Source organism: Mobula birostris, chromosome 9 (genome assembly GCF_030028105.1).
Source record: "Mobula birostris isolate sMobBir1 chromosome 9, sMobBir1.hap1, whole genome shotgun sequence".
Lineage (NCBI taxonomy): Eukaryota > Metazoa > Chordata > Chondrichthyes > Myliobatiformes > Myliobatidae > Mobula > Mobula birostris.
Window position 1 is genome coordinate 147914756 of NC_092378.1, and position 26089 is coordinate 147940844.

Below are 26089 nucleotides of genomic sequence, written 5' to 3' on the forward strand. Positions count from 1 at the left end.
AGCCAGCCAGGAGTCCAAGACGAGGCATCCCCATGAGACGGCGTCAGTGATCAGCTCAGTGGCAGTGACTTGAGACGGATGGGCCCACAGGGTAAGGTTTGCATTGATCTCCCTCATTAATTGTCCACCTTGACAACCTCTTCGTCTGGCGGGTAATCCTCTGAAAGACTCCTTGCGAAAACTGAGTAGAGGATCCCCCGAGTACCACAGGTCAGAAGATTCGGGGTAACAGAGGACCCGACTAGGTATTGTGAGTATTAAAGTCTGTGAGTACTGAAGAATTGGCAGTGGATCATCAAGTGATCTATTACATTTTTCTTTGGGTGCGTCACCTCGAATTGGGCAGTGGGTTAGTAGCAGTAACCTATTGCATTTTGAAGCTGGTGACCATTCTAGTTGATGTGTGTGTGTGTGTTTGGGGGGGGAGGGGGTGCGTAAATTGACCAGCACAGGACAGAGCAGAAGTTTGGCCAAACACAGGGGAAGAGGCTCTCCCCTGCAGTCTATCCGGATGTTGTAAGTACGTTTTGGGGTTCGCTTACGATAATTTGCCTGTCTCAGCATCCAGCCTTAGACCGGTTGTTAGAGGGGAAATCCCCCACGCGAAGGTCATGACCCTGAAGTGGATGTGAGAAAAGGAGACGGATGACCCACCCGATTAGGAAGTATGAGGCAACATCAGATAAGTCTGTAAATAACACGCTATTATTTAAACTATGTGGAGATGACCCTGAAAGAGGAAAAGATAACCGAAGGTTATCGGAATGTCTAAATCAGAAATTGGGTCGTGAAATTCGGCCTTTGGGTGGGACCTGGGACTTAGATAAATGTCTGAAGGCAGAGGAAGCAATTTGGAAACGTAATGCCCGACAAAAATGGAAGGTTTTAATGTCTGGAGAAAAACGGCCGATGAGTTAAATAACAGATTTTTTTCTGTAGTGTGCCTGCGTGCGTGCGAGTCTATGCATGCGCGTCTGCGTGTCCGTACATGCGTCCCTGATTATGTCTTTTTCATGGCTTTTACAAGGCACGGATTATTTTTATTTATTAAAAATAAATCCCTTTACTTTTACGATGTCGAGTTGCGATCTCGACACTCAACCCGACACGGATGGAAAGCGTACTCGGGAGTGGACCCGACTAGTTTCGAACCCGAGAAACGGCGCCGGTGTCCTTGCGCCACCAGCCGGCGCTTAAATAACAGACCTAAGCAAAATAGTTGGGAGTACAATGCACGTCGCAGAGGAAATAGTGTATGTGACAGTGTAGGAAATTTGAAATCGTGGGAGATATTAAAAGGACTGTGTGAGGATTATGATACGAATAAGGGAAAACAGAATAGGGAAACAAAATATAGGCAGGTTAAGGATAGACGACAAGGTAAAGATGAAACTGGCAAAAGTAAAACTGAGGTACCTCTTGACCTATCTGGACTGCCCATGTTGTTTGATGATAATGAGGCTGAGGAGCAGGATATCTGGCGCACCCGACCCCAGCCCACGGCGCCGCCATCCCCATACCCCAGCCGCGTCAGAATACACCCTCCTCAAGCCCAATAGCCTCCCGAACCAGGGGACAACTTTGGCAAAGGAAAGGTAATAGTCGCCAGACTAGGAGGCGACGAAACCTTTTCGACGCAGACGGGCCTCTGGTAGACCCTGAGGCCGATACTGACTATGACTCTGGTGCTGATAATGATGATCCCGAAGACCCTAGTCCACCACCCATACTAGACAAGGTAATAGCGAGTCCGAGGAGACCAAGAGGGAGTGGGATCCCAAGGTAATGTCCTAACAGGACTGTTCCCAATCCTAATGCAGCACAGCAGGACCAAGAGGCTACTATGCAGGTTTATACCCCTTGGAAGCCCCAATAAATGTGTATGATCCTGAGGGATTTCTCGATTTTATGATTGGCACAATCCAAATACTTCAGGCGACACCCCAGGTTCTTTTTAGCTTGTGCTGCATGGCTCTTACCACCAGTGAGCAGGAAAGTTGGAAGGAAGCTTTGGGAAATCATGCCAATTGGCAGTCCTTTTCCGCGGCAGTTCCACACGCAAACCGGGTGAATACCATAAAGAAGGCTCTAAGAAAGGCCTTGCAGCGCCCCCTAGAGATCACTAATGTCCTCGAATGCCGCCCAAAGGCCGGGGAGGATGGCAGCGATTTTGGGAACGCTTCTGCTCCCTCTGCAACCTACGCTGGAGATGCCGTTTATAATGCCGGCAATGCCTCGCCCCAGTTTCAAGAAGGAGGCGGTTGAAGGCATAACCCATTCCATAAAATCCTTCTGTAAGCAGGGCATTCTAGTCCCCTACCAGTCCCCTTGCAATACACCTATCTTGTCGGTTCCGAAGCCAGAAAGGCCAGATTGGCGGTTAGTGCAGTATCTTCGTAAGATTAATGAGATTATGCAGCCTATACATCTGGTAGTCCCTCATCTTGCTAGGCTTTTAAACAGCATTTCACCGGACTACCAAATTTTTACCATAGTAGATCTGCAGCATGCATTTTCTTTTTTTGCAAATCCCCTTGCTCCTGAGTCGCAGTACCTTTTTGCATTTACCTTTCAAGATCAGCAGTACACTTCGGCTAGGTTACCCCAAGGTTTCGTGCACTCTCCCATCATTTTCTCGCAGATGTTGCATACGCAGTTTGGAGATTTACAATTTCCCGGGGGCTCTACCGTAATACAGTACGCAGACGACCTCCTACCGGCAAGCCCATCAGAAACGTCAAATGCACATGATACCAATACACTTCTGAATGCCCTGCACTCGTGGGGATACGTGATCCCACACAAAAAGTAAACAGAGCCTAAAGGCAAGTGAGAATTCTGGGATCCCTTTTGAGTGCAACCGAAAGGCAGCTCCCGCCTGAAAGGGTGACCACAATCCTTGCAATCCCCCTGCCCACTACGCCGAAAGCCATCCGTGCTTTCCTTGGCCTGGTAAACTTTTGTAGGCAGTGGATTCCAAACGTTGCTCTGTATACAAGACGTTTGAGTCCTCTGGTTTCCAGTATGCTTAACAGAAAGAAGCCTTTGAGGAATTGAAGAAATCGCTCTCGAGGGCGCTTGCTCTCTGTTCCCTACTCTATGACCGTCCGTTCCAGCTTTTCGTGAATGTTTTAGATGGCTGCGCCACTGCAGTGCTCACTCAGACACATGGGGATAAGTGCAGGCCTGTTGCCTATTATTACACTAAGTTAGACCCCGTAGCGCAGGGATTACCCCCCTACTCGTAGATGCTCCCGGCCATTTACTGCCTAGTTACGGCTGCTTCCAACATCACTCTCCAACAGCCAGTTGCTGTGTATTCGTCCCATACCATTGTAGCCCTGCTGACCTGTCACCAGACCCAACATTTTACCCAGGCCAGACTAAGTCGCTATGAGATAGCATTACTTAATAACCCACTCCTCACCTTTGCATACTGTAATGCCATCAACGCCGCTATACTTTTAGAGACGGCCCCCTTTGCGTTGACTAAACCTCCTCATGACTGTCTGCTTCGGAACTATTTCATCACCTCACCGCGCCCCGACCTTTCAGATGCAGCTATTCCAGGGGCACAGGTCACTCTGTACGTGGATGGCAGTTCCGCTGTCTCTGAGACCGGGGGATGCCTCTGCGGCTACGCCGTTGCCGATGGCAACCACAGGCTCGAAAGTGGCGCTCTCCAGCCCCAGTCGCTGCCTAAAAAGCAGAACTTTTTGCTCTCACTCGCGCCTGTATTTTAGCCAAGGACAAAAGGGCCAATGTTTATACAGACTCTCGCTACGCATTTGCGATGGCTCATGATTTTGGGCAACTGTGGGCGCAGCGGGGGTTTCTCACCTCCTCCGGGAACCCCATCCAGAATGCCTCGTATGTAAAGAGTCTCCTCCCCGAAAAATTAGCCATTATTAAATGTTCGGCTCATCTAAAAGACGAATCTGCAGTGACTAAAGGAAACAACAGGGCCGGCTTGGCAGCTAAGCAGACTGCGCAGGAGGCGACCATTATAGTTTCCACTGCAGAGCGATTGGCCTTCACCATGACCAAAGTAACACGAGCGCCGGACACCCCAGACAGGGCTACAGTTCAAAAACTCCAGGGGATCGCCCCTAATTCAGAAAAGCAACCCTGGAGGACACATAGATGTGCACATTCGGTGTCCACAGGCCTCTGGCATACCCCAGTTGGCCAAGTTTGTATTCCTGATGCTTTGTTACCAATGCTTATTAATTGCCCGCATACGGACACCCACCTCGGCAAGGAGGGAATGAGTAATATTTTGCTCCGCACATGGTGATACCCAAGGCAGGAGGAGGCTGCCACAGCAAAAATACAAGCCTGTTTGATTTGCCAAAAGACAACCGCGGGAAAAGGAGTAAAATGTGCCCCAGGAAAAAAAACCCTTGCCAAGTGGTCCTTTCGAATGTATTCAGCTTGATTTTATCGAACTACCGCGTGTACACTGTTATAACTATTGTTTAGTGATTGTAGGTGTGTTCAGTAGATGGATTGAAGCCTTTCCGATCACCAATACTAAAGCTTCCACGGTGGTAAGGTTGTTACTTAGAGATTATACTAAGATTCGGGGTACCCAGACAGATTATGGCCCTCATTTTGAGGGAAAAATAAATAAAGAGCTGTGCGAGATGCTGCACATTGAACAGCAGTTTCATTGTGCCTACCACCCGAAGGCTGCAGGAATAGTGGGACGGGCTAACGGCACCCGGAAAGATAAGCTGGCTACGTTAATGTCCGAAACCGGACTGAGCTGGCTGAATCTTCCGTTAGCTTTATACCATATGAGAATTTCCTCACATTCCACTACAGGGGTATCTGCAGCTGAAATTATTTATGGATGTCCTGGAAGGACCCCACGGGACGCAAACACTCAGCCTCCCACCCAAATTGACCTTAATATCATGGGGGATGAATTGCAGAGTACTTTTGCCAAATAACATCTGTCCACATACTACTAAAACTCTCATGATCTGTCTGTCTGTTTGTGACCTCCAACTAGCGCAAACGGTGCATTACAGCTGAACATTTTAGCCAAATTGCATTAAAATGTGCTAACTTACAAAATGCAGGCAAAGTTCAGGGTTATAAATTCGTATAAAATTGTTCATTCGCCAAAAATCAACAGGCTGGACGAGAGTCGATCTGACGTTCTCGGAGTCGGTTATCTAGCCTGGTGGCTGGAGAGACCAAAGACACTATTTGCGTCATCCCTCGCCACCAATTCGTCGTTTATCCTGTCACAGAGACCTTGTCGAAACACTTCCTGGAGTGCCTCGTCATTCCACCCTGAGTCGGCCGCTAGTATCCGGAAGTCTATGGAGTATTCAGCTACACTTCGTGAGCCCTGACGGGGAGTCAGTAGGCGCTTAGCGGCGTCCTTACCGCGAGTGGGATGTTCAAAACACTTCCTCATTTCAAAGATGAAGGTTGGAAAAGCAGAGCAGGTCTCTGGCTGGTTATCCCAAATCGCGGTGGGCCATGCTGAGGCCTTCCCTCGCAACAACCCCGTGTTAGATGCTATCTTTGATCTGTCCGTGGCGTCCTTACATGGCTGCTGCTAAAAAACCAGGGAGCATTGCAGTAAGAAAGCCCGGTACTTCCCTAGGTCCCCAGCGTAGGGTTCCGGTTCGGGTACGTGCGGCTCTCTTGGTGATCGTGATGCCGACCCATCGGGCGTTGCCTTCCCAGGCTGTTTTGGTCAGACCAGGTTCTCGGAAGGGACGGAGTAAGCGGAGCGGATACTCGGTCGACCTGCTCACTGACTTTCTCTACCAAGAAGGACGGCAGTCTGAGACCATGTATTCCTTATGGGGATCTTAACAAGATTACCATTATATGTCGTTACCCCTGACCATTAATGAACTCCAACAAGCAGCCAAATTTTTCACTAAACTGGATCTCTGGAATGCCTACTACTTAACTCGGATTCGTCAGGGTGAAGAATGGGGGACGGCATTCAATACTCATACCGGGGATTATGACTACATAGTTATGCCCTTCGGGCTTGTTAACGCCACCCGCAGTTTCTTGGGCATTTATTAATACTGCCTTGAGGGAGATGTTAAACAAGGTTGTCTTTCTGTATTTAGACGATATTTAGATTTGTTTTCAAGTTCATATCAGGAACGTGTCCCGTGTTCGTCAGGTTCCTCCGTGTTTATTAGATAACAAATTATTTGTCAAGCTAGAGAAGTGTGAGGTTCATGTTCCCAGTGTCTCCTTTTTAGGAGTTGATCTACATTTCCCAAGTAGACCTATTAACGGATCCGGATAAAACTCGTACCGTTCAGGACAGGCCCACTACTACTTCTGCCAAGCAGATTAAGAAATTAGTAGGGTTTGCTGACATAGAACATAGAAGACCACAGCGCAGGAACATGCCTTTTGGCCCACAATTTTGTGCAGAAGCTACTAGAAAATCACATCAAAACTCTCAAACTAATCCCTCCGAGCTATTAACTATTCTTCCATCTTCCTTAAATCCACGTACCTATCCAAACGGCTCGTAAAAACGGCTGATATATTTGCCTCTACTACCATAGCAGGCAGCGCATTCCAGGCATCTACCACACACTCTGAGTAAAAAAAAACTTACCCAACACATTCCCCTCGAACCTATCACCGCCCACCTGCATATATGCCCTCTGGTAACAGGTATTTCAATCATGAGAAACAGGTACCCCCCTGCGTACTCCATCTATGCCTCTCATAATCTTATAACCCTCTTTGAGATCTCCCCTCAGCCTCCGCCCTTCCAGAGAAAACAACCCAGGTTTTTCAGGCCTCTCGTGATAGATCATGCCCTCTAAACCAGGCAGCATCCTGGTAAACCTCTTCTGCACCCGCTCCAATGTCCAACCATCCTTCCTATAGTGGGGCGACCAGGATTCCGCTCACTGGTTCAAACGTCTAATTCAATGTCAGAGACTGGTTGGTTGGTTGCAATCCAACTCTGAAAAACTGCAGCGAAGGTCTGCCTTCTTCATCTTCAGTGCGACCCTCGGTGAAAATGAAACTGTCGTGCTCCCGCTCAGTGATTGGTCCAACCATAATGTTCTCTTCCATTTCACAGTCGAACGGACCTGTATAGGCACAGGTTAAGTTAAAATGTAGTCAGGTTGATGTCAAATAACCTCTAACATAATACGCTAATTTTTCAACCAGATACTGCCACCTTTGCTGTGCCTTTCTAGAATACTCTTTCACGCGAGTGAAATATGGATTGTCACCTCTTTCCCGAAAGGAACACAATGTTATTTGCTCTGATACGCGTATTATTGAATTTGCAGCCGTGAGGAGTGACTACAATTGTTGCTACCGCCAACCCTGAGTTAACGTCTGTCCAGTTGTAGGACGGGGCATTACGGTAGGTCCGAGTTCACTCAGTTTTTGCTCTGGAATCCTGGTCCTGATTGCTGGAAAGAAACCGTAAGTCAAAAGGATCCGGGAGATGTCACTCGCCGGTGTTTACTCACTGGATACTGTGACTTTCGTGCTTCTCTGCGCCCTCACCGCCCTATTTCTCCCTTATTTTCTCAATGGGTCTGAATATGACGCAGGGCTCAACTTCCCCCCGGGACCCACTCCTCTTCCGATCATCGGGAACCTCCGCCACCTGGATCTAAAGAAGCCCCACCTAAGCCTCATGGAGGTAAGAGCAGTCGCGACCCAGACCAGCAATTGTTGGACACTGTGTATCGGTACTACCGAGCGCCTTGGAATGTTAGCGATTAAACTCGGTATTCCAAGAAACACACTAGAAAGCTTACGCAGCTCTTTACTTTCACAACTTCCAGAACAAATTCCCATTGTCAAAAGTATTCAGATAATACCCACACTAGATAAACCAGCTCAGGGTACACCAAAACAATTTCTTCACCAAATATTTTTAATCGAAATGATTTTTTCGTAAAACAAACATTTGCGAGAATAAACCGTACAACGCCTTTCGATTCCTACGTCCGGAGTTCAGAGTATAATACATGGAGGTTAGAAAAATAGAGGGCTATGGGGAAGCCTAGGTAATTCTAAGGTTACGGACATGTTCGGCACAGCGTTGTGGGCCGAAGGGCCTCTATTGTGCTGTAGGGTTTCTATGTTTCTGTCCTTCCGAAAGTGTGCCTTCCCGGTGAGCTGCATGGGGTCCGGTTTACTCCCATAGTCCAAAAGACGAATCGGTTAGTAAGTTAATTGGTCATTACAAATTGCCCTATTATTAAGCCAGGGTTAACTGGCTGGGTTGCAGAGTGGTGCAGCTTGTTGGGTCAGAAGGACTTGTGCTACGCTAAACAAATACATTAATAAATTAATTAATTAGATGGATAAAATGACCTTCAGCCACCCTGAATGTTGGAAGCAACTGTAGAGGAGAGTTCGGAATGATAGGTCTACACTCATTAGCTACAGGAGTGGGAGCCGGTGTGGTCTTCTGCTGCTGTAGCCCATTCACTTCAAGATTCGACATTTTGTGCATTCAGAGATGTCCTTCTGCACAGCACTGTTGTAACACGTGGTTATTTCAGTTACCACCGTCTACTTGTCAGCTTGAATCAGCCTGGCCATTCTCCTCTGACCTCTCTCATTAACAATACATTTTTGTCCACAGAACTACCACTCGCTATGCTTTTTTTAAAATTTTTGCACCATATTCACTCTAAACTGAAAAACCCAGGAGATCAGCAGTTTCTGAGATATTCAAAGTACCCTGTCTGAAACAAATAATCACTCCACGGTCAAAGTCATTTAGATCACATTTCTTCCCCATATTGATGTTCGGACGGAACAACAACTGAACCTCTTCCCCATTTCAGCCTGCTTTTATGCACTGAGTTTCTGCCACATGATTGGTTGATTCGATATTTCACTAACGGCAGGTGTATCTGTGTACTCAGTAAAGTGGCCACCGAGTGTAGTTTCTGGGCTGTACACTAGTGGCCATTTCCAATGAAGTGGTGGTATCAATGAATATTAAAAACAATGTTTTATTTGCTTAATTAATTAATTGCTGATGGAAACTGGTTCCCACTGTTTCAGCTGTCTGAGAAATATGCTCCAATCTTCAGCATCGAGCTTGGGACAATGAGAGCCTGACTGGCAAAGAGACAGTAGAGAACGCTGTTATCAACCATCCAGATAAGCTTGGAGGCAGAGCTCACGTCCCGATGTTTGATGATTTAACACGCGGTTATGGTGACTCTCACCATCACTATCATCAAACCAGTGTTGACACTTGGTTGCATCGTCACTCTGCTCAGTTCAGTCTTGTTGGGGGCTTGTTATTCTAAGATGTAAAGCTACAAAGGTTTCAAAGGTACATTTAATGTCAGAGAAATATAAACAATATACATCCTGAAATGCTTTTTCTTCGCAACCATCCACGAAAAACAGAGAAGTGCCCCCAAAGAATGAATGACAGTTAAATGTTAGAACCCCAAAGGCCTCCCCAGCACCCCTCCCTCCCGCGCGTAAGCGACAGCAAGCAACAATCCCCCCCCTCCCCCCACCGACAAACAAAAGCATCGACACCCGTCACTGAGCACGCAAGTGTGAGCAAAGCAACAGAAAAGACATAGACTTGCAGTACTCCAAAGACTACTTGTTCACCTGGTATTCGACATACCACAAGCTCTCTCTCTCGCTAATAGGGGAGAAGGCGGTTTCTCCGGTTCACCGCGAGAGGGAAGACATAACAAACAACTGGCTCGTTTACGATGATACAAGTCCGCTGGGTCGGTTTTTTTCCCGAGCTCTGTGCCCAAAGATCTCGGGTCTCTGGGCCCACAGCCTTAGACCTTCCATCTCCCATGGCACACCGATCTCCTGCCCGAACACCGACCATCGATCCGTCCTTCTCCAGAACCACGAGATCTCGGCAGTCCGAAGGCAAGATGAGCCCTCAGGCCGCGACCTTGACGTGCCGAATTACGGCCACCCGTGAAATCCCGAGAGCGGGTCCTAGACCCGCAAAGAACCGTGGTCAGCGTGGTGTAACTCCGGGTCAGGGTCTTGAAAAGAACCCTGAAAGGTAAAAATAGAGATATTAAAGACGGAAATCGAGCTGTTTCCGAAGGTGCAAACAAAGGAGTCGCCAATAGACACCATAATCCTCCTAAGCTCCTCCTCCCAAGGATCTTAGGCACAACATCAACGTACAAGATTTTGCAGATACTGAAAATCCAGAGTAAGGCACACACGGGATTCAGCAGATCAGACAGCAACTATGGAGAGCAATTAAGAGTCATTGTTTCAGGCCAATACCTTTCATTGTGACTGCACGGAAGGGAGGGGAAGCCAGAATAAGAAGGAGGGGGAGGGAAAGGGGAACAAGATGGAATTTCTAAGTGAAGTCAATTGAGGGGAACGTGGGTGGGTGGGTGGGAGAAGAGCGTGGAAGAACTGGAAAACTGAGAGGCCAGGTGAGTGGAATGTTAGGTGAATCGGGGGTGGGGGTGGGGGGAATCGATGAAGTGAGAAAATGCGAGCAACTTCAAGAATGATTGGTAACCAGGCCTTTGCAAACTGTGCTAAATTTAGTCTCATTGTACCCAGTTGATTTATCGCTATGGAAAAGTTCATTGGTGTACAGAGGGTGTGTGGTACTGTCAGTGATGTTGTGAGTCACAAAGTTGCGTTTCTTCTGTCGGGGCCTGGAAAAGATTTTGCGACAGTATTTTGAAGGATTTGATACCTCTGCCAACGTTGCTCCTAGTAATGTAACACAGGGGGACTGATGATTCAGTACTGACCATTTGGCCAATCGAGTCTGCTCCGCTATTCAGTCGGGGCTGATCCAATTCTACCAGTCATCTCCACTCTCCTGCCTTCTCCCCGTACCCTTTGATGCCCTGGCTAATCAAGAACCTATCTATCTCTGCCTTAAATGCACCCACTGACTTGGCCTCCACAGCCGCTTGTGGCAAAAAATTACACAGATTTACCACCGTCTGACTAAAGTAATTTCTCCGCATGTCTGTTCTAAATGGACGTCCTTCAACCCTGAAGTCGTGCCCTCTGGTACTGGACTCCCCTACCATGGGAAATGACTTTGCCATATCTAATCTGTTCGGGTCTTTTAACGTTATTGAAGTACTTCGAATTTAATCACTCACTGACCTTGGTGAGATTTGCACACGTCTCTGGTTCATTGAAATCACAATCCAACATGCTGTGCAAAATTGGACTGTTACAATGTTATAACGATTGTATCGTGCTTCATTGGCAAGGGACATTTAATTGTGATGACATTCTGGAACTCCTTTTCCCTTCCAGAGATATTGGTTGGGATTTGAACACCTACCATGGGTTCAGTGCTTTGTTCAGCATGAATTGGTCAATAGATTTTCATAATGATTGTAATTCTTTACCACAGATGGTTATGGAAGCCTCGTCATTGACTACATTTGAAGTGTACATTAGCAGCTTCTTTATTCATAAGAGTGTCAAAGCTTATGGGAAGAAGGTAGCAGAATGGTGTTGAGAGGATTAATAAATCCACCATGATGGGATGGCAGAGCAGACGCAATGAGCTGAATGGCTTAATTCTGCTCCTGTGTCTTTATGGTCTTATGGTCTTTTACAAGAATCAGATAACCTAAATACATATTTCCATGAAAACAGCTTGATATTCACAGCAACCGCAGGTGAGGCTTCTAAACAGGATAAGATAATGGTGTAAGTTTTGTGATCCTATGTGCCTGGAATGTTGCTGCAAGCAGGTGTCTTATTGCACCCGTGCATACACTTACTTGGACATCTGATGATAATCTCGACCCGAGATGAAGATACACGCTATGAAAGAATACAGTAAATGAAAAATGTTCATAAAGTATCTAAAAGAATTTCATTGGAACTTTATCATTCAAGGTGTAACATTGAGATGTTGATACTACCCAGCCTAACACAGACAAGGTCTTCTGAACCATTGAGCACATCTATATCGAATACCAACATATGAAAGTAGCATCCATTCTCATAGACCCCCAACATCCAGGCCATGTCCTCGTCTCTCTACTACCATTGGCAGGACGTTCAGAAGCCATAGGCCCCACACTAGGAGCAGTTATTATTTGTCTCATTTTTTTCTTAAAATGATGTTGTGTTTCTATAAATGCCTGCAAGAAAATGCATCTCAGAGTAGTAAATGTTCGCACATATGTACTTTTATACCAATTGTTTTCGAAATTTGGACTTTTGCAGTCAAGGCTAAGAGATTTAAATGGTATCTCAGGGAGACTTTTCTCACCCAGAGATGGTGAGGCTCTACAATAAAGGTATTTTGAAATTATTGAGATAACTGTATTGTGATAAGCTTAATGAAGGAGTAATGTTTTAAGAAGTTGCTTTGTTCATGGCTGACACAGAAGTCAGAGCTCCACTGAGAAATTGGCATGCTGCTGTCAACTTAAGTCTCAACGTGCACAAGACCAAAGTAGTGACTATGCACTTTAGGAAGGTACAGGCTGACTGACCACTCCTCACTGCACGTACAGTACATGGCTCAACTATGGAGAAAGTTAGGAGCACCATTTCTAGGAAAGGGTTTTCTGGGAATGAACATAATGAGCGATCTCAATGCCACTTCAGGTTTTCCACTTCCTGAGGAGATTGAAGCAAGCGAGGCTCCTCTCAATTTTTACAGGAGCACAATCGAGAGTGTCCTGACTAGCTGCATCATTGAATGGTACAGGAACTGCAAGAGATCTGACTGTAAGTCACTACAAATGATTGCAAAGACTTCTGAGAAGATTATTGGAGCTTCTCTTCCACCCATCAGAAATATTTATCAGGAGCGTTGTCTACACAGAGCCCTTAGCATTTTCAATGACACTTCTCATCTGTCCAACAATCTTCTTGACCTCCTACCATCAGGCAGCAGATACAGTAGCTGTGCTTTGGACAAGAACCGTGTGGATTTCAAATACCACGCCATAAGACTACTGAACTTCCTGCAGTCACCAAGGTCTCATCACACGTGAAGTGCCAGTAGCATTATACTCTTTACCTTATAACTTGTGTCATAAATGCTCATTATTTGTTAATTTAATAGTGTTAATATTACTTCATGCGTGAATTTTCTGTACTATGCAGCTTGGTCTGAAGCAATGTTGCTTCATTTAGATGAATAACAATGAACTGAACCTGAACATCAATTTTAAGAAAAGTGAGTGACAGAGAGGGAATTCCAGAGGCCAATGCTCTGCTGGACCAGCTTCTAGCCTTCATGTGTAGCTTACCTACTAAACCTAGCAAAACTCTTTCAGCTGACAGCAGAAGGGGCAAATTAGGTTTTTGATACCTTAAAACCATTTGCTTCGGGCAGCGGAGGCTTGTCAGCTGTGCTTGGCAGCCCATCTGGGAAAAGGAAAACTGTTTTTAAAACTCCACTGCATTGCAGCTAGACCCAGTAGGTAATCCCAGCAGCAGCAACTCCTACGTCGATCTCCTGATCAGGGAAGAGCGGGCGCTGGAATCCATTCTGGCATTCAAAGGGAGATATACCGATGGAGGACGTCTGGAGGTTATTGTGGGCGATCACTGCCCAAACCATCTGGGAGCTCCAGGACGTGGGTTTGGAAGAGGCAAGACAGCGCAGGGTTGTCTCCAACTCCTGGTTCACTCCCAGTCTGGCCATTGGATTGGGGTGGAATCCAGATGAGAGGCTGCCCGTGGCTCCTACAAGAGAGCCGAAAGCCTTCCAAAAGCGGGAAGTGATCTGTGGTCTACGATCAGCCACCGTCTTGAGGAAAGGCATGTTGAATCATGGGTATAGCAGTCTCACGAGCCGATGGGAGCTAGGGGAGGGCAATGAGGTCGGCAGCTTTGGAAAATCGATCCACAACGACCAAAATTGTAGCGATTCCATAAGATGGGGGCAGACCAGTGATGAATTCCACTGAGAGGTGGGACGAATGGCGGTGGGGCACAGGCAGTGGACAGGCCCGCGGGACGCTGGCATGATGTCTTGTTCCAAGCCCAGGCAGGAGAGGCAGATACAAAGTCGTAGACATCCTGGGACATAGACGGCCGCCAAAGTTGTCTCTTTATACACTCCCGCGTCCGTTCAATTCCCAGATGTCCAGCCAGACGGGTGGAGTGACCCCATTTCGACACTTTGGAACGTACCGCAGCAGGCACAAACAGTCGGTTGGGAGGTCCCCCATCCGGGCATGGATCTGATTGTTGGGCGGCCCTCGCCTCTGCCGCTATTCCCCAGATCACCGGAGCAGTGATACACGGGCGAGGAAAAATAGGTTCTGGATCGGCATTGTCTTCAGATCCGTCGAACTGCCGGGAGAGAACGTCAGCCTTTGCATTCTTGCTACGGGGATGATAGGCGAGGATGAAATTGAACTGTGTGAAGGGAGCCTACCGGGCTTGACGAGAATTGAGTCTCTTAGCAGCCTGGATATAGGAAAGGTTCTTGTGATCTGTCCAGACCAAGAATGGATGCTCTGCCCCCTCCAGACGGTGTCGCCGTTCCCCCAGGGCCTCCTTGACAGCTAGAATTTCCTGATTCCCAACATCGTAATTTCTCTCGGCCGGAGTCAAACGACGGGAAAGAAAGGCACAGGGCTATCCGCAGACGAACGCTGAGAGAGGACAGCTCCAATGCCGACATCGGATGCATCCACCTCGACAATGAGTGGCTGAGATGGGTCTAGTTATTGCAGCAGAGGGGCATTGGTGAAACGTCGCTTTAGCTCTGAAAATGGTTGGTCGGCATCATCCGCCCAATGGAATCCTGCCGAGGTCTTCTTGGTGAATGCATTAACTGGAGTCGCAACAGAGCCGAAATTCCGGATGAAGCGGCGATTAATGTTAGCAACCCCCATGAAGCGCCGTACCTGTTTGACTGTAGACGTTTTGGGTCGCTCTGCAACTGCCTGAACTTTACTAGGGTCCATTTGAATACTGGATGGGGCAAGTATATAGCCCCAAAACGACAACTGGTCTTCAAGGAATTCACATTTTTCAGGCTTGGCGTACAGGTTATTTTCAAGAAGCCGTCTGAGAACTCTCCGGACACGCTGGACGTGCTCCTGATGAGAACGGGAAGAGATAAGGATGTCATCTAACTACACAAACACAAACTGGTTCAACATGTCGCTGAGCACATCATTAACCAAGGCCTGGAATGCAGCGGGGGCTTTTGTCAGACCAAACGGCATCAGCGGGTACTCATAACGGGCCCATGGTCAATGCCTCCTTGATGTATTCCTCCATGGCCACCGTTCAGGACGAGAGAGGGAAAAGAGCCGGCCCCGGGGAGGTGCCAGGTAGGAGGTCTATGGCACCGTCGTATGGCCGGTGTGGGGGCAGGGCGGTGACCTTTCTTTTACTGAAAATCAAGGAGATTCGTATATTCAGCCGGAAGCCCAGACAGGTCCACATCCTTAGCTAACACAGGACGAGATTCATGGAACGGAGCTTGAGCCGGACCCAGATAGCTAGAGAGGCATGCTGGTCCCCACTCTTGCAGTACTTTCAGAGACCAATCCATCCGTGGGTTATGTCGGGATGACCAGGGGAGACCAAGCACCAGTGGCAGTTCAGGTGAATTAACCAGATAGAAAGATATTTCTTCATGATGGTTGCCATCGAGCACCAGGTGGAGGGTTTGGGTGGAAAGGTGGTCTCGCCGGTTCCCAGAGGTCGACCGTCCAGCGCCTTGACGTAGATTTTTTCTCTTAAACCCCAGTTGGAACTCCCCATCTTTGAGCGAGAGAGATGTCCATGAGATTCCCAGCTGCACTGGAGTCGATAAACGCCTCAAGTTCATGGGTTTGATACCTCCATGACAAGGAAGCTGTGAGCATTACAGAATTAGGGAAAGCTGACTGAGGAGAGAACCCGTCAGGATTCCCCTCCCTGCTGACGGGTATTCTCTTTTACTGGACGCTTGGAGCATGCCGCCCGGAAGTGTCCTGGATCACCACAATAGAGGCGGGCATCTGTTCTTCCGCGCCGCTCTCAATCCTCCTGAGAAAAGCCCATGCGCCTCACTTACATCGGCTCCTTCCTGGGCTGGGTGGTGAGGAGGGGGCGGAGGGTGGAAGAGGCCGAGGAAACACAGTGATCAGAAGATCACAGTAAGAAGTTTGAAACATTCTTTCCCTGCGCCACTCAGTCACCCGTTCCTCAACTCCAATAGCCAGATTAATCAGGTCATCCAGACTATCCTGCTCGTCCCGGGCAGCGATCTCATGCCGGACCCTGCGTTCAGCCCACGCGGGAAGGCAGTGATGAGCGGTCTCTCATTCCAACCCGTCTCTACTGGAAGGGTACGGAATTTAACTGCATTGGCTCTCACCGTTCCCCTGCCTTGGTGCAGGTCCAACAGTCGGTGGACAGCTTCCTGACCCCGTACTGGAACATCAAATATCCTCCTTAACTCCGCTAAGAAATGTCGGAACGACTGGGCTGCGGGGTATCCTTGCTCCCGTAAAGCGTTGAACAGGCTGAGTGGAGGTCCATCGAGAATGACTCATGTAGGCCAATTTTCGCGCATCACCACCAAAACGACCAGACTGTGCTTGGGAAGTCAGCTCGCAATGGGCATAAATTCCTGTAAACATCGGGATCATCAGAATATCTGCCCGGTGGTGGAATGCTCGGTTCCTGTACAGGCGTGGGAGTCAGCTCTGGTCCGGGAGCGGGAGCATTAGTAGCAGGGATTGTCGGGGCAGCAGTAAGAGGACCTACAAAATGCTGGGAGTGGGACTAAGGCGGCCAGAGGCGGCTGAATTGCGTTGGCAAGAACGTTAATGGCTGTTAGCGGATGCTGGCTGTTCACAGTAAGTTCGGCGACGGCAGCCAGTGAGTGCGGAAATCTCAGATACCTGACTTCGATTGTTTGTGGTGAATTGTTCAACCGTTGCGGCTAGGGATGATACCTGTTCCTTCAAATGAAACTGGGCTTTCGGCACGAGATTGCCTCCGTAAATTCACTGAGAACAGATTCCATTGCCTGTAGCTTGTCTCCTACCTGACCAACGAACCTCACAGCCAAGATCAGCTGCTTTCTCTCTGCTGGGTCCATCTCTGTGTGGTTGAGACTTTCTGTAACCTGGTTCGGATATGGCCCAAGTACGAAGTGAGATATACCGAAGCGGGTCGATAGTTCAGACTTTAATGCGAACAGAGTAAAAGGGGAAAGAAAACAATAAACACTCGGCCAAACAGGGCCGCAAACTGAAACTCTCAAATGGAAAAAGAAACCTACACTGCGGCTGAAAAGAACAACTAAATATAAAATGAATGCCACTAGTCTTCAGAGTCTCTTGACTCGACAATCCAATTTCTCAAGCTAGGCCGAATGCAAACAGGAAGCGAAGCGTTGCTGTGCTGTGTTTAAGTCCAAACAAGCACTACAACGAAAAGAATGGAGTTAAATACTATCACAATGAAATAATAATTAAGCTGACACGTGCATATTCACAAGCGCAATCGCCGTATCTGCTGGGCTGCCGAATCCGTGGTTGGGACAGTTAGAGTCAATTGTTAAGAATGAGATGGAGTGTTTGGTGACAAAGGACAAGATAGTACAAATCCAGCATGGTTTCCTTCAGGGAATCCTGCCCGACGAACCTATGGGAATCCTTTGAGGAGATTACAAGTAGGATAGATAAAGGCAATGCAGTAGAGGTTGTATATTTGTATTTTCTGAACGCTTTTGACAATGTACCACACATGAGGTTGCTTACCAAATTAAGAGCCCATAGTATTACAGGAAAGGTACTAATATGGTTAGAGCACTGGGTGATTGGTAGGAGGCAGCGAGTGTGAATAAAATGATCCGCTTCTGGTTAGCTGGCAGTGACTAACGGTGTTCCATAGGGGTTGGTGTTGGAACTGCTTCTTTTTATACTGTATATCAATGATTTAGACGATGCAATGGATGGCTTTGTTGCCAAGTTCTCTGATTTGTGGAGGGGCAGGTAGCGTTGAGGAAACAGGAAGGCTGCAAATGGACTCAGACATATTATGAGAACAGGCAAGAAATTGGCCTAGTTCTGCTCCTATATTTTATGTTCTTGTTCCATGGTCAAAACCACATTCCAGATTAGGAGAATGGACAAGAAAGTGGCAAATGAAATACAACATTGGAAAATGCACGGTCATGCACTGTGATAGAAATAAATGTGTAGACTGTTTTCTAAATGGGGAGAAAATCGGAAAATCTGAGAGGCAGTGGGATTTGGGGGATCCTTGTGCTGAGCACCCTAAAAGTTAACTTTTAGGTTGAGTCTGTGGTGAAGAACGCAAATGACATGTTAGCATTCATTTCAAGTGGTCTAGAATACAAAAGCAAGGCTTTATAAGGCACTGGTGAGGCCTCACCCTGAGTATTGTGCACAGTTTTTGGCCCCTGGTTATAGAAGAGATGTGTTCACATTGGATAGAGTCCTGAGGAGGTTCACAAGGATGATTCGAAGAATGAAAGGGTTATCATATGAAGAACGTTTGATGGCTCTGGGTCGGTACTCGCTGGAATTCAGACAGTTGAGGGGGGGGGATCTCATTGAAACCTTTCGAATGTTGAAAGATAGAGTAGATGTTGAAAGGATGTTTTCCATGGTGGGAGAGTATAGGACAAGAGTGCACAACCTCAGGATAGAAGGAGGTTCTTTCAAAACAGATGCTGAGAAATTTCTTTTAGCCAGAGGGTGGTGAATTTGTGGAATTTGTTGCCACATGCAGCTGTGGAGGCCAGATTGTAGGCTGTATTTAAGGCAGAGATTGATAGGTTCTTGATTGGACATAGCATCAAATGTTATGGGGAGAAGGCTGAGAACTGGGGTTGAGGAGACTTGGCTGTCACCAGGACAGGAATGGATTCTCAATATTCCTGGATTTCAGTGCTTTAAAAGGGATAGAGAGGGGGGGAAAGGGGAGGAAGGGTGGCATTACTGGTCAGGGATACTATTACAGCTACAGAAAGGGTGTGTAATGTAGTAGGATCCTCTTCTGAGTCTGAATGGTAGAATTCAAGAAAACGAAGGGAGCAGCTACTCTATTGGGAGTATTATATAGGCCTCCTGGTAGCAGCAGATATTCGGAGGAACAGATTGGGAGGCAGATTTTGGAAAGGTGCAAAAATAACAGGGATGTTATCATGGGTGACTTTAACTTCCCTAATATTGATTGGCACCTGATTAGTTCCAAGGGTTTAGACGGCGCAGAGTTTGTTAAGTGTGTGCAGGACGGATTCCTGTCGCAATATGCTGACAGGCCGACTAGGGGGAATGCCATACTAGATCTAGTGTTAGGTAATGAACCGGGTCAGGTCACAGATCTCCCAGTGAGTGAGCATCTGGGGAACAGTGACCACCGCTCCATGCCTTTAACATATAGAAAAAGATAGATTCAGAAAGGACAGGAAAATTTTTAATTGGGAAAGGGCAAATCATGAGGCTATAAGGCTAGAACTTGCAGGTGTGAATTGGGATGATGTTTTTGCAGGGAAATGTACTATGGACATGTGGTCGATGTTTAGAGATCTCTTGCAGGATGTTAGGGATAAAGTTGTCCCAGTGAGGAAGATAAAGAATGGTAGGGTGAAGGAACCACGGGTGACAAGTGAGGTGGAAAATCTAGTCAGGTGGAAGAAGGCAGCATACATGAGGTTTTGGAAGCAAGGATCAGATGGGTCTATTGAGGAATATAGGGTATCAAGAAAGGAGCTTAAGAAGGGGCTGAGGAGAGCAAGAAGGGGGCATGAGAAGGCCTTGGCGAGTGGGGTAAAGGAAAACCCCAAGGCATTCTTCAATTATGTGAAGAACAAAAAGATGACAGGAGTGAAGGTAGGACCAATTAGAGATAAAGGTAGAAGGATGTGCCTGGAGGCTGTGGAAGTGAGCAAGGTCCTCAATGAATACTTCTCTTTGGTGTTCACCAATGAGAGGGAACTTGATGAAGGTGAGGACAATATGAGTGAGGTTGATGTTCTGAAGCATCTTGATATTAAGGAAGAGGAGGTGTTGGAGTTGTTAAAATACATTAAGACGGATAAATCCCCGGGGCCTGATGGGATATTCACCAGGCTGCTCCATGAGGCGCGGGAAGAGATTGCTGAGGCTCTGGCTAGGATCTTCATGTCCTCGTTGTCCACGGGAATGGTACTGCAGGATTGGAGGGAGACGAATGTTGTCCACTTGTTCAAAAAAGGTAGTAGGGATAGTCCGGATAATTATAGACCAGTGAGTCTTACGTCTCTGGTGGAAAAGCTGTTGGAAAAGAGTCTTAGAGATAGGATCTATAGGCATTTAGAGAATCATGGTCTGATCAGGGATAGTCAGCATGGCTTTGTGAAGGGCAGATTGTGTCTAGCAAGCCTGATAGAGGTCTTTGAGGAGGTGACCAGGCACATACATGACGGTACTGCAGTGGATGTGATCTACATGGATTTTAGTAAAGCATTTGACAAGGTTCCACATGGTAGGCTTATTCAGAAAGTCAGAAGGCAGGGGATCCAGGGAAGTTTAGCCAAGTGGATCTGAATTGGCTTCCCTGCAGAAGGCAGAGGGTGGTGGTGGAGGGAGTACATTCAGATTGGAGGGTTGTGACTAGTGGTGTCCCACAGGGATCGGTTCTGGAACCTCTACTTTTCGTGATTTTTATTAACGACCTGGATGTGGGGATAGAAGAGTGGGTTGGCAAGTTTGCAGACAACACAAAGGTTGGTGGTGTTGTGAATAGTGTAGAGGATTGTTGAAGATTGCAGAGAGACATTGATAGGATGCAGAAATGGGCTGAGAAGTGGCAGATGAAGTTCAACCTGGAGAAGTGTGAGGTGGTACACTTTGGAAGGACAAACTCCAAGGCAGAGTACAAAGTAAATGGCAGGATATTGGTGGTGTGGAGGAGCAAAGGGATCTGGAGGTACGTCCACAGATCCCTGAAAGTTGCCGCACAGATAGATAGGGTAGTTAAGAAAGCTTATGTGGTGTTAGCTTTCATAAGTTGAGGGATAGAGTTTAAGAGTCGCGATGTAATGATGCAGCTCTATAAAACTCTGGTTAGGCCACACTTGGAGTACTGTGCCCAGTTCTGGTTGCTTTACTACAGGAAGGATGTGGAAGCACTGGAAAGGGTAAAAAGGAGATTTACCAGGATGCTGCCTGGTTTAGAGAGAATGCATTATGTTCAGAGATTAAGGGAGCTAGGGCTTTACCCTTGGAGAGAAGGAGGATGAGAGGAGACATGATAGATGTATACAAGATATTAAGAGGAATAGATATAGTGGACAGCCAGCGCCTCTTCCCCAGGGCACCACTGCTCAATACAAGAGGACACAGCTTTAAAGTAAGGGGTGGGAAGTTCAAGGGGGATATTAGAGGAAGGTTTTTTTTACTCAGAGAGTAGTTGGTGCGTGGAATGCACTGCCTGAGTCAGTGGTGGAGGCAGATACACTAGTGAAATTTAAGAGACTACTAGACAGGTATATGGAGGAATTTAAGGTGGGGTTATATGGGAGGTAGGGTTTATGGGTCGGCACAACATAGTGGGCCGAATGGCCTGTACTGTGCTGTACTATGTTCTATGGGATCCAAGGGGACCTTGCTTTGTGGATCCAGAATTGGCTTTCCCAAAGAAGGCAAAGAGTGGTTATGGATGCGTCATATTCTGCATGACTTCCGCGGCAGTCCGTGGCAGAGCGTTGCACAGCTTCACTACTCTCTGGCTGAAAGAAAATCTGCTTTACCTCTGCTCCAAAAGTTCACCTCTCAATTTTGAGGCTGTGCCCTCTAGTTCCGGATATCCCCACCATAGGAAACATCTTCTCTACATCCACAATATCTAGTTCGTTGAACATTCGGTAGTTTTCAATGAGATAAACCTGCATTTTTCTAAATTCTAGTGAGTACAGGCCCAAAGCTGCCAAACGCTCCTCATATGTTAACCCCTGTATTCCCGGAGCCATTATTTCTGGGCCGTTAGGCTTTCGGATAGTGGAGCACCACGAAACATTAACTACCACCTGATTCATTGTACAGATAACCCATTTATTCTTGGTGTTCATGGTAGTCTCAGTATGTCGCTGTGATTGACTGGTCCGGCGGAGTTATTATTGTTTGATCGCCTTACTACAGCCCTGCCGAATGGTTTCGACCCGAAACGTTGACTGTACACTTTTCCGTAGATGCTGCTTGGCCTGCTGATTTCCTTCAGCATTTTGCGTGTGTTGCCAGAATGTTTGTTTTTCATGGATTTCCCAGCAACTTGCGTAGGTGTCTGGGGCGCCCGAGGTCAAAACGAAGATCACCCAACTTCCTGAGTCAGAATTCATTGATGAAATTAAGACAGACCCTCCTGAATACTCTGATTTTCCTAGCAGTTTTTAGGAAGAAGAAGGCTACCTCACTGCCACGCCTTTGTAATTATGATTGCGCCATTGAGTTATTACCGGGATCCCGCCTTTCTGTTCTCCCTATCTGGTACTGATAGACAAGTTATAGACGATTACCTTAAAGAGGCGTTGACAGCGTGAGTTCAGACTCCCGAGTTCCTCTGCCGGGGTAGGGGGGGGGGGTCCTTTGACACTAAGAAGATGGCAGCCTGAGACCCTGTATTGATTACCGGGATCTTAGCAGGATTACCATTAAAAATCGTTACCCCGGACCATTAATTGGGGTTTGTTAACATAGAACATTGAAGGGTACGGCACAGGAACTGGCCATTCGGCCCGCAATGTTGCGCCAAAATAGCTAAAAAGCACACCAAAAAGAGCCAAACATAATCCCTTCTACCATATCCCTCCATCTCCCTTACATCCATGTGCCCATCCAAGCGTCACTTCAAAACCGCTGATGTATTTGCCTCTACCACCATACCAGTCATCCATCACACTCTCAGAAAAAAAAACTTACTCGTTACATTTCCCTTGAACCTACCCCCTCTCACTTTCGATATATCCCTTCTGGTGACGGATACTTCAATCATGAGAAGCAGGTACTCCCTATGTATTCTGTCTATGCCTCTCATCATCTTGTACACCTCACCTACAGCCGCGGCTCTTCCATTCAAAACAATCCAAGTTTATCAGGCCTCTTGTGATACCTGAAGCCCTTTAAACCGGGCAGCATCCTGATAAACCTCTTCTGCATCCTCTCTAAAGCCCCAACATCCTTTTGATAACGACTCAGTGATTGGTCGCAGACCATCTTCGAAAACCTGCAGCAAGGGGCTGCCTTATTCATCTTGAGTGTGACCCCTAGTGAAAATGCAGCTCTCTTCTCGCGCTCCCGCTCAGTGATTGGTCGTGGTCTCTTCCATCTTACAGCAGAACGGACCTGTGTAGGCACAGGTTAAGATAAGAAGTAACACGTTGACGTCAAATAACCTAAAACGATAAATTTTCACCCAGATACCGCCGCGGTTGCAGTGCCTTTCCAGAAAACTGTTTCACTGTGAGTGAAATGTGCAGTGTCTCCTTTTTCCCAGTTGGCATGCAAAGTTATTTGCTCTGATGCGTGTATTAATACCGCCCACACAAAGTTAACTTCTCTCCAATTGCAGAACGAGTCATTACAGTAGGTCACAGTTCGCTCAGTGTTTGCCCTAGAATCCTGCTCCTGATTGCTGGAAGAATTCGGAAAACAAAAAGAGCGTGAGATGTCGTTCGCCGGTGTTTACTCACTCGATGCGGTGACTTTGGTCCTCCTCTGCGCCCTTACCGCGCTTTTCTCGCTTATTTTCGTAAAGGATCTAAATCTCACGTAGAGCTCAACTTCCCCCGGGACCCACTCCTCTTCCGATCGTCGGGAACCTGCAACTCCTGGATCTAAAGAAGCCCCACCTAAGCCTCATGGACGTAAGAGCAGTCGCGACCGAGACACTATGTACTGACTGCAGAGACTGGACACTGCATACCGATCCTATTGAGCGCCTAAGAGTGTTGATAGCAATTCAATTCAGTATTCTAGGAAACACGGCAGAAAAGTTACACAATACTTTACTTTGGCAACTTCCAAAACATATTCCCATTGCCAAATGTATTCAGATAATACCCCCTTTCGATAAGACTGCTCAGGTTACGCCAAGAGAAATACTTAACCCAAGTACTTAATATAAACATTTTCAAGACTAAACCGAACATGGCCTTCCGATTCTTACGTCCGGAGTTCAGAGAACAATTCCGAGATTGTGTGTCCTGCCAGTGAGCTGCATGGGATTCGCTCGGATGCTCCGGTTTGCACACATCGTCCAAAAGTCGTACCGTTTAGTACAAATTGCGCTGTCATTAAGCCAGGGTTAACTGGCTGGGTTGCACAGTGGTGCAGCTTGTTGGGGCAGAAGGACTTGTTCTGCGCTAAATAAATATATAACGTGAAGACCCTGAACGGTGGAAGCACGTGCAGAGGAGATTTACGACTGGATGACATACACTCGGTGGCCAATTGATCAGATACAAGTGTGGCGCCTGGTGTGGTCTTCTGCTGCTGTCTCCCATCCACTTCAAAGTTCAGCATGTGCATTCAGAGATGCTCTTCTGCTCAACACAGTTGTAACACGTGGTTATTTCAGTTACCGTCATGTACCTGTCAGCTTGAACAAGCTTGGCCATTCTCCTCTACCCTCTGCCAGCAGCAATACATTTTGTCCACAGAGCTGCCACGCACTGTATGTTTTTTTTTACATTTTGCACCATTCTCCATCTTCCCCATCTTGATGTTTGGTCTGAACACTAACTGAACCTCTTCACCATTTCAGCCTGCTTTTATGCATTGAGTTGCTGCCATGTGACTGGCTGATTCGACATTTCATTGACACAGGCAGGAGTATCTATGAAGTTAGTAACGTGGCCACTGAGTGCAGTTTCTGGGCTATAAACTAGTGGCCATTTCCAATGAAGTGGTGATATCAGTGAATATTAAAAACAAGGAATTGATTGCTTAATTAATTAACTGTTGATGAAAACTTGTTCTTGCTGTTTCAGCTGTCTGAGAAATATGGTCCAATCTTCAGCATCAAGCTCGGGACAATACGAGTGGTGGTCCTGTCTGGCTACGAGACAGTGAAGGATGCTCTTATCAACCATCCAGATAAGTTTGCAGGAAGAGCCCACGTCCCAATATTTGATGATTTAACACACGGTTATGGTAATTCTCACCATCATTATTCTCACTCTGCTCAGTCCAGTAGCTGTCGGAGGGTTGTTATTCTAGGGTGTAAGGCTCTAAGGGTCTAAGTTACTCTCATGGTCTTAGACACAACATTAACATACAAGATTCTGCAGATACTGAAAATCCAGAGTAACACACAGAAAGGGCTCGGCAGATCAGACAGCAAACTATGGAGAGGAACTATGAGTCGACATTTCAGACCAAGAACCTTCGTTGTGACTGGAAGGGAGAGAGGAGAAGCCAGAAAGAGAAGAGTGGAATGAGGACAAGATAGAATTTGTAGATGAAGCCAATTGAGGGGAAGGTGGGCGGGGGAAGAGCATGATGACTGAGAAACTGGGAGGGGAAAACTGAAGCCAGGTGACTGGAATATTGGGTGGATCGGGGAGCTGTGAGGGAATGGATGAAGTCAGTAAATTCTACCGCCTCTCTGCTCCACAGACCCAGGTTCAATTCCGACCTCCGATGCTGCCTGTATTGAGCTTGCAAGTTCTCCCTGTCACTGTGTGGGTTTCTCTAAGATGCTGTAATTTCCTCCCACTTACTAAAGATATGCAGGGTATTGGGATCATTGGCTACCCTAATTTAACCCTAGCCCAGACATGTTGTTGGACAGACATGGCCAAGGAAGGATTGTATGGCAATATAAGAACAGAGATGTTTTATTGATGTTTGGCATAGGTATGTTGTTTCGTGGCCATAAAGTAATTAAATATAATTAAAAATAATGAGACAAGGACAGTGGAAGAAGGCAAACCAAATATCTATCTTCTAGCCATGTGGTAGAAGCAATGGAAGCCACCATTTTCTGATACTGTTCTGCAACCTTCATTTTGTGAACTAGTTTTGCTCAGGAATAGCTGGATCAAACCACTTATAAGTGGACGCAATGAGGCCTCTACTGATCGTCAGCTGAACTAGAGACCCTTCCCAGATAAGACATTTGA

At 47.0% G+C, this 26089-nt stretch overlaps 1 protein-coding gene across 1 annotated transcript in view; it reads left to right on the forward strand.

Moving 5' to 3' along the window:
- The first annotated feature begins 7451 nt into the window (after nt 1–7451).
- LOC140202451 (cytochrome P450 2K3-like) overlaps nt 7452–26089 on the forward strand; it is an 82468-nt gene continuing 63830 nt past the window's right edge. Inside the window, 2 exon segments of the mRNA XM_072267316.1 lie at nt 7452–7669; nt 24956–25118. Coding sequence (XP_072123417.1) covers nt 7469–7669; nt 24956–25118 — 364 coding nt within the window. The 5' untranslated portion in view covers nt 7452–7468.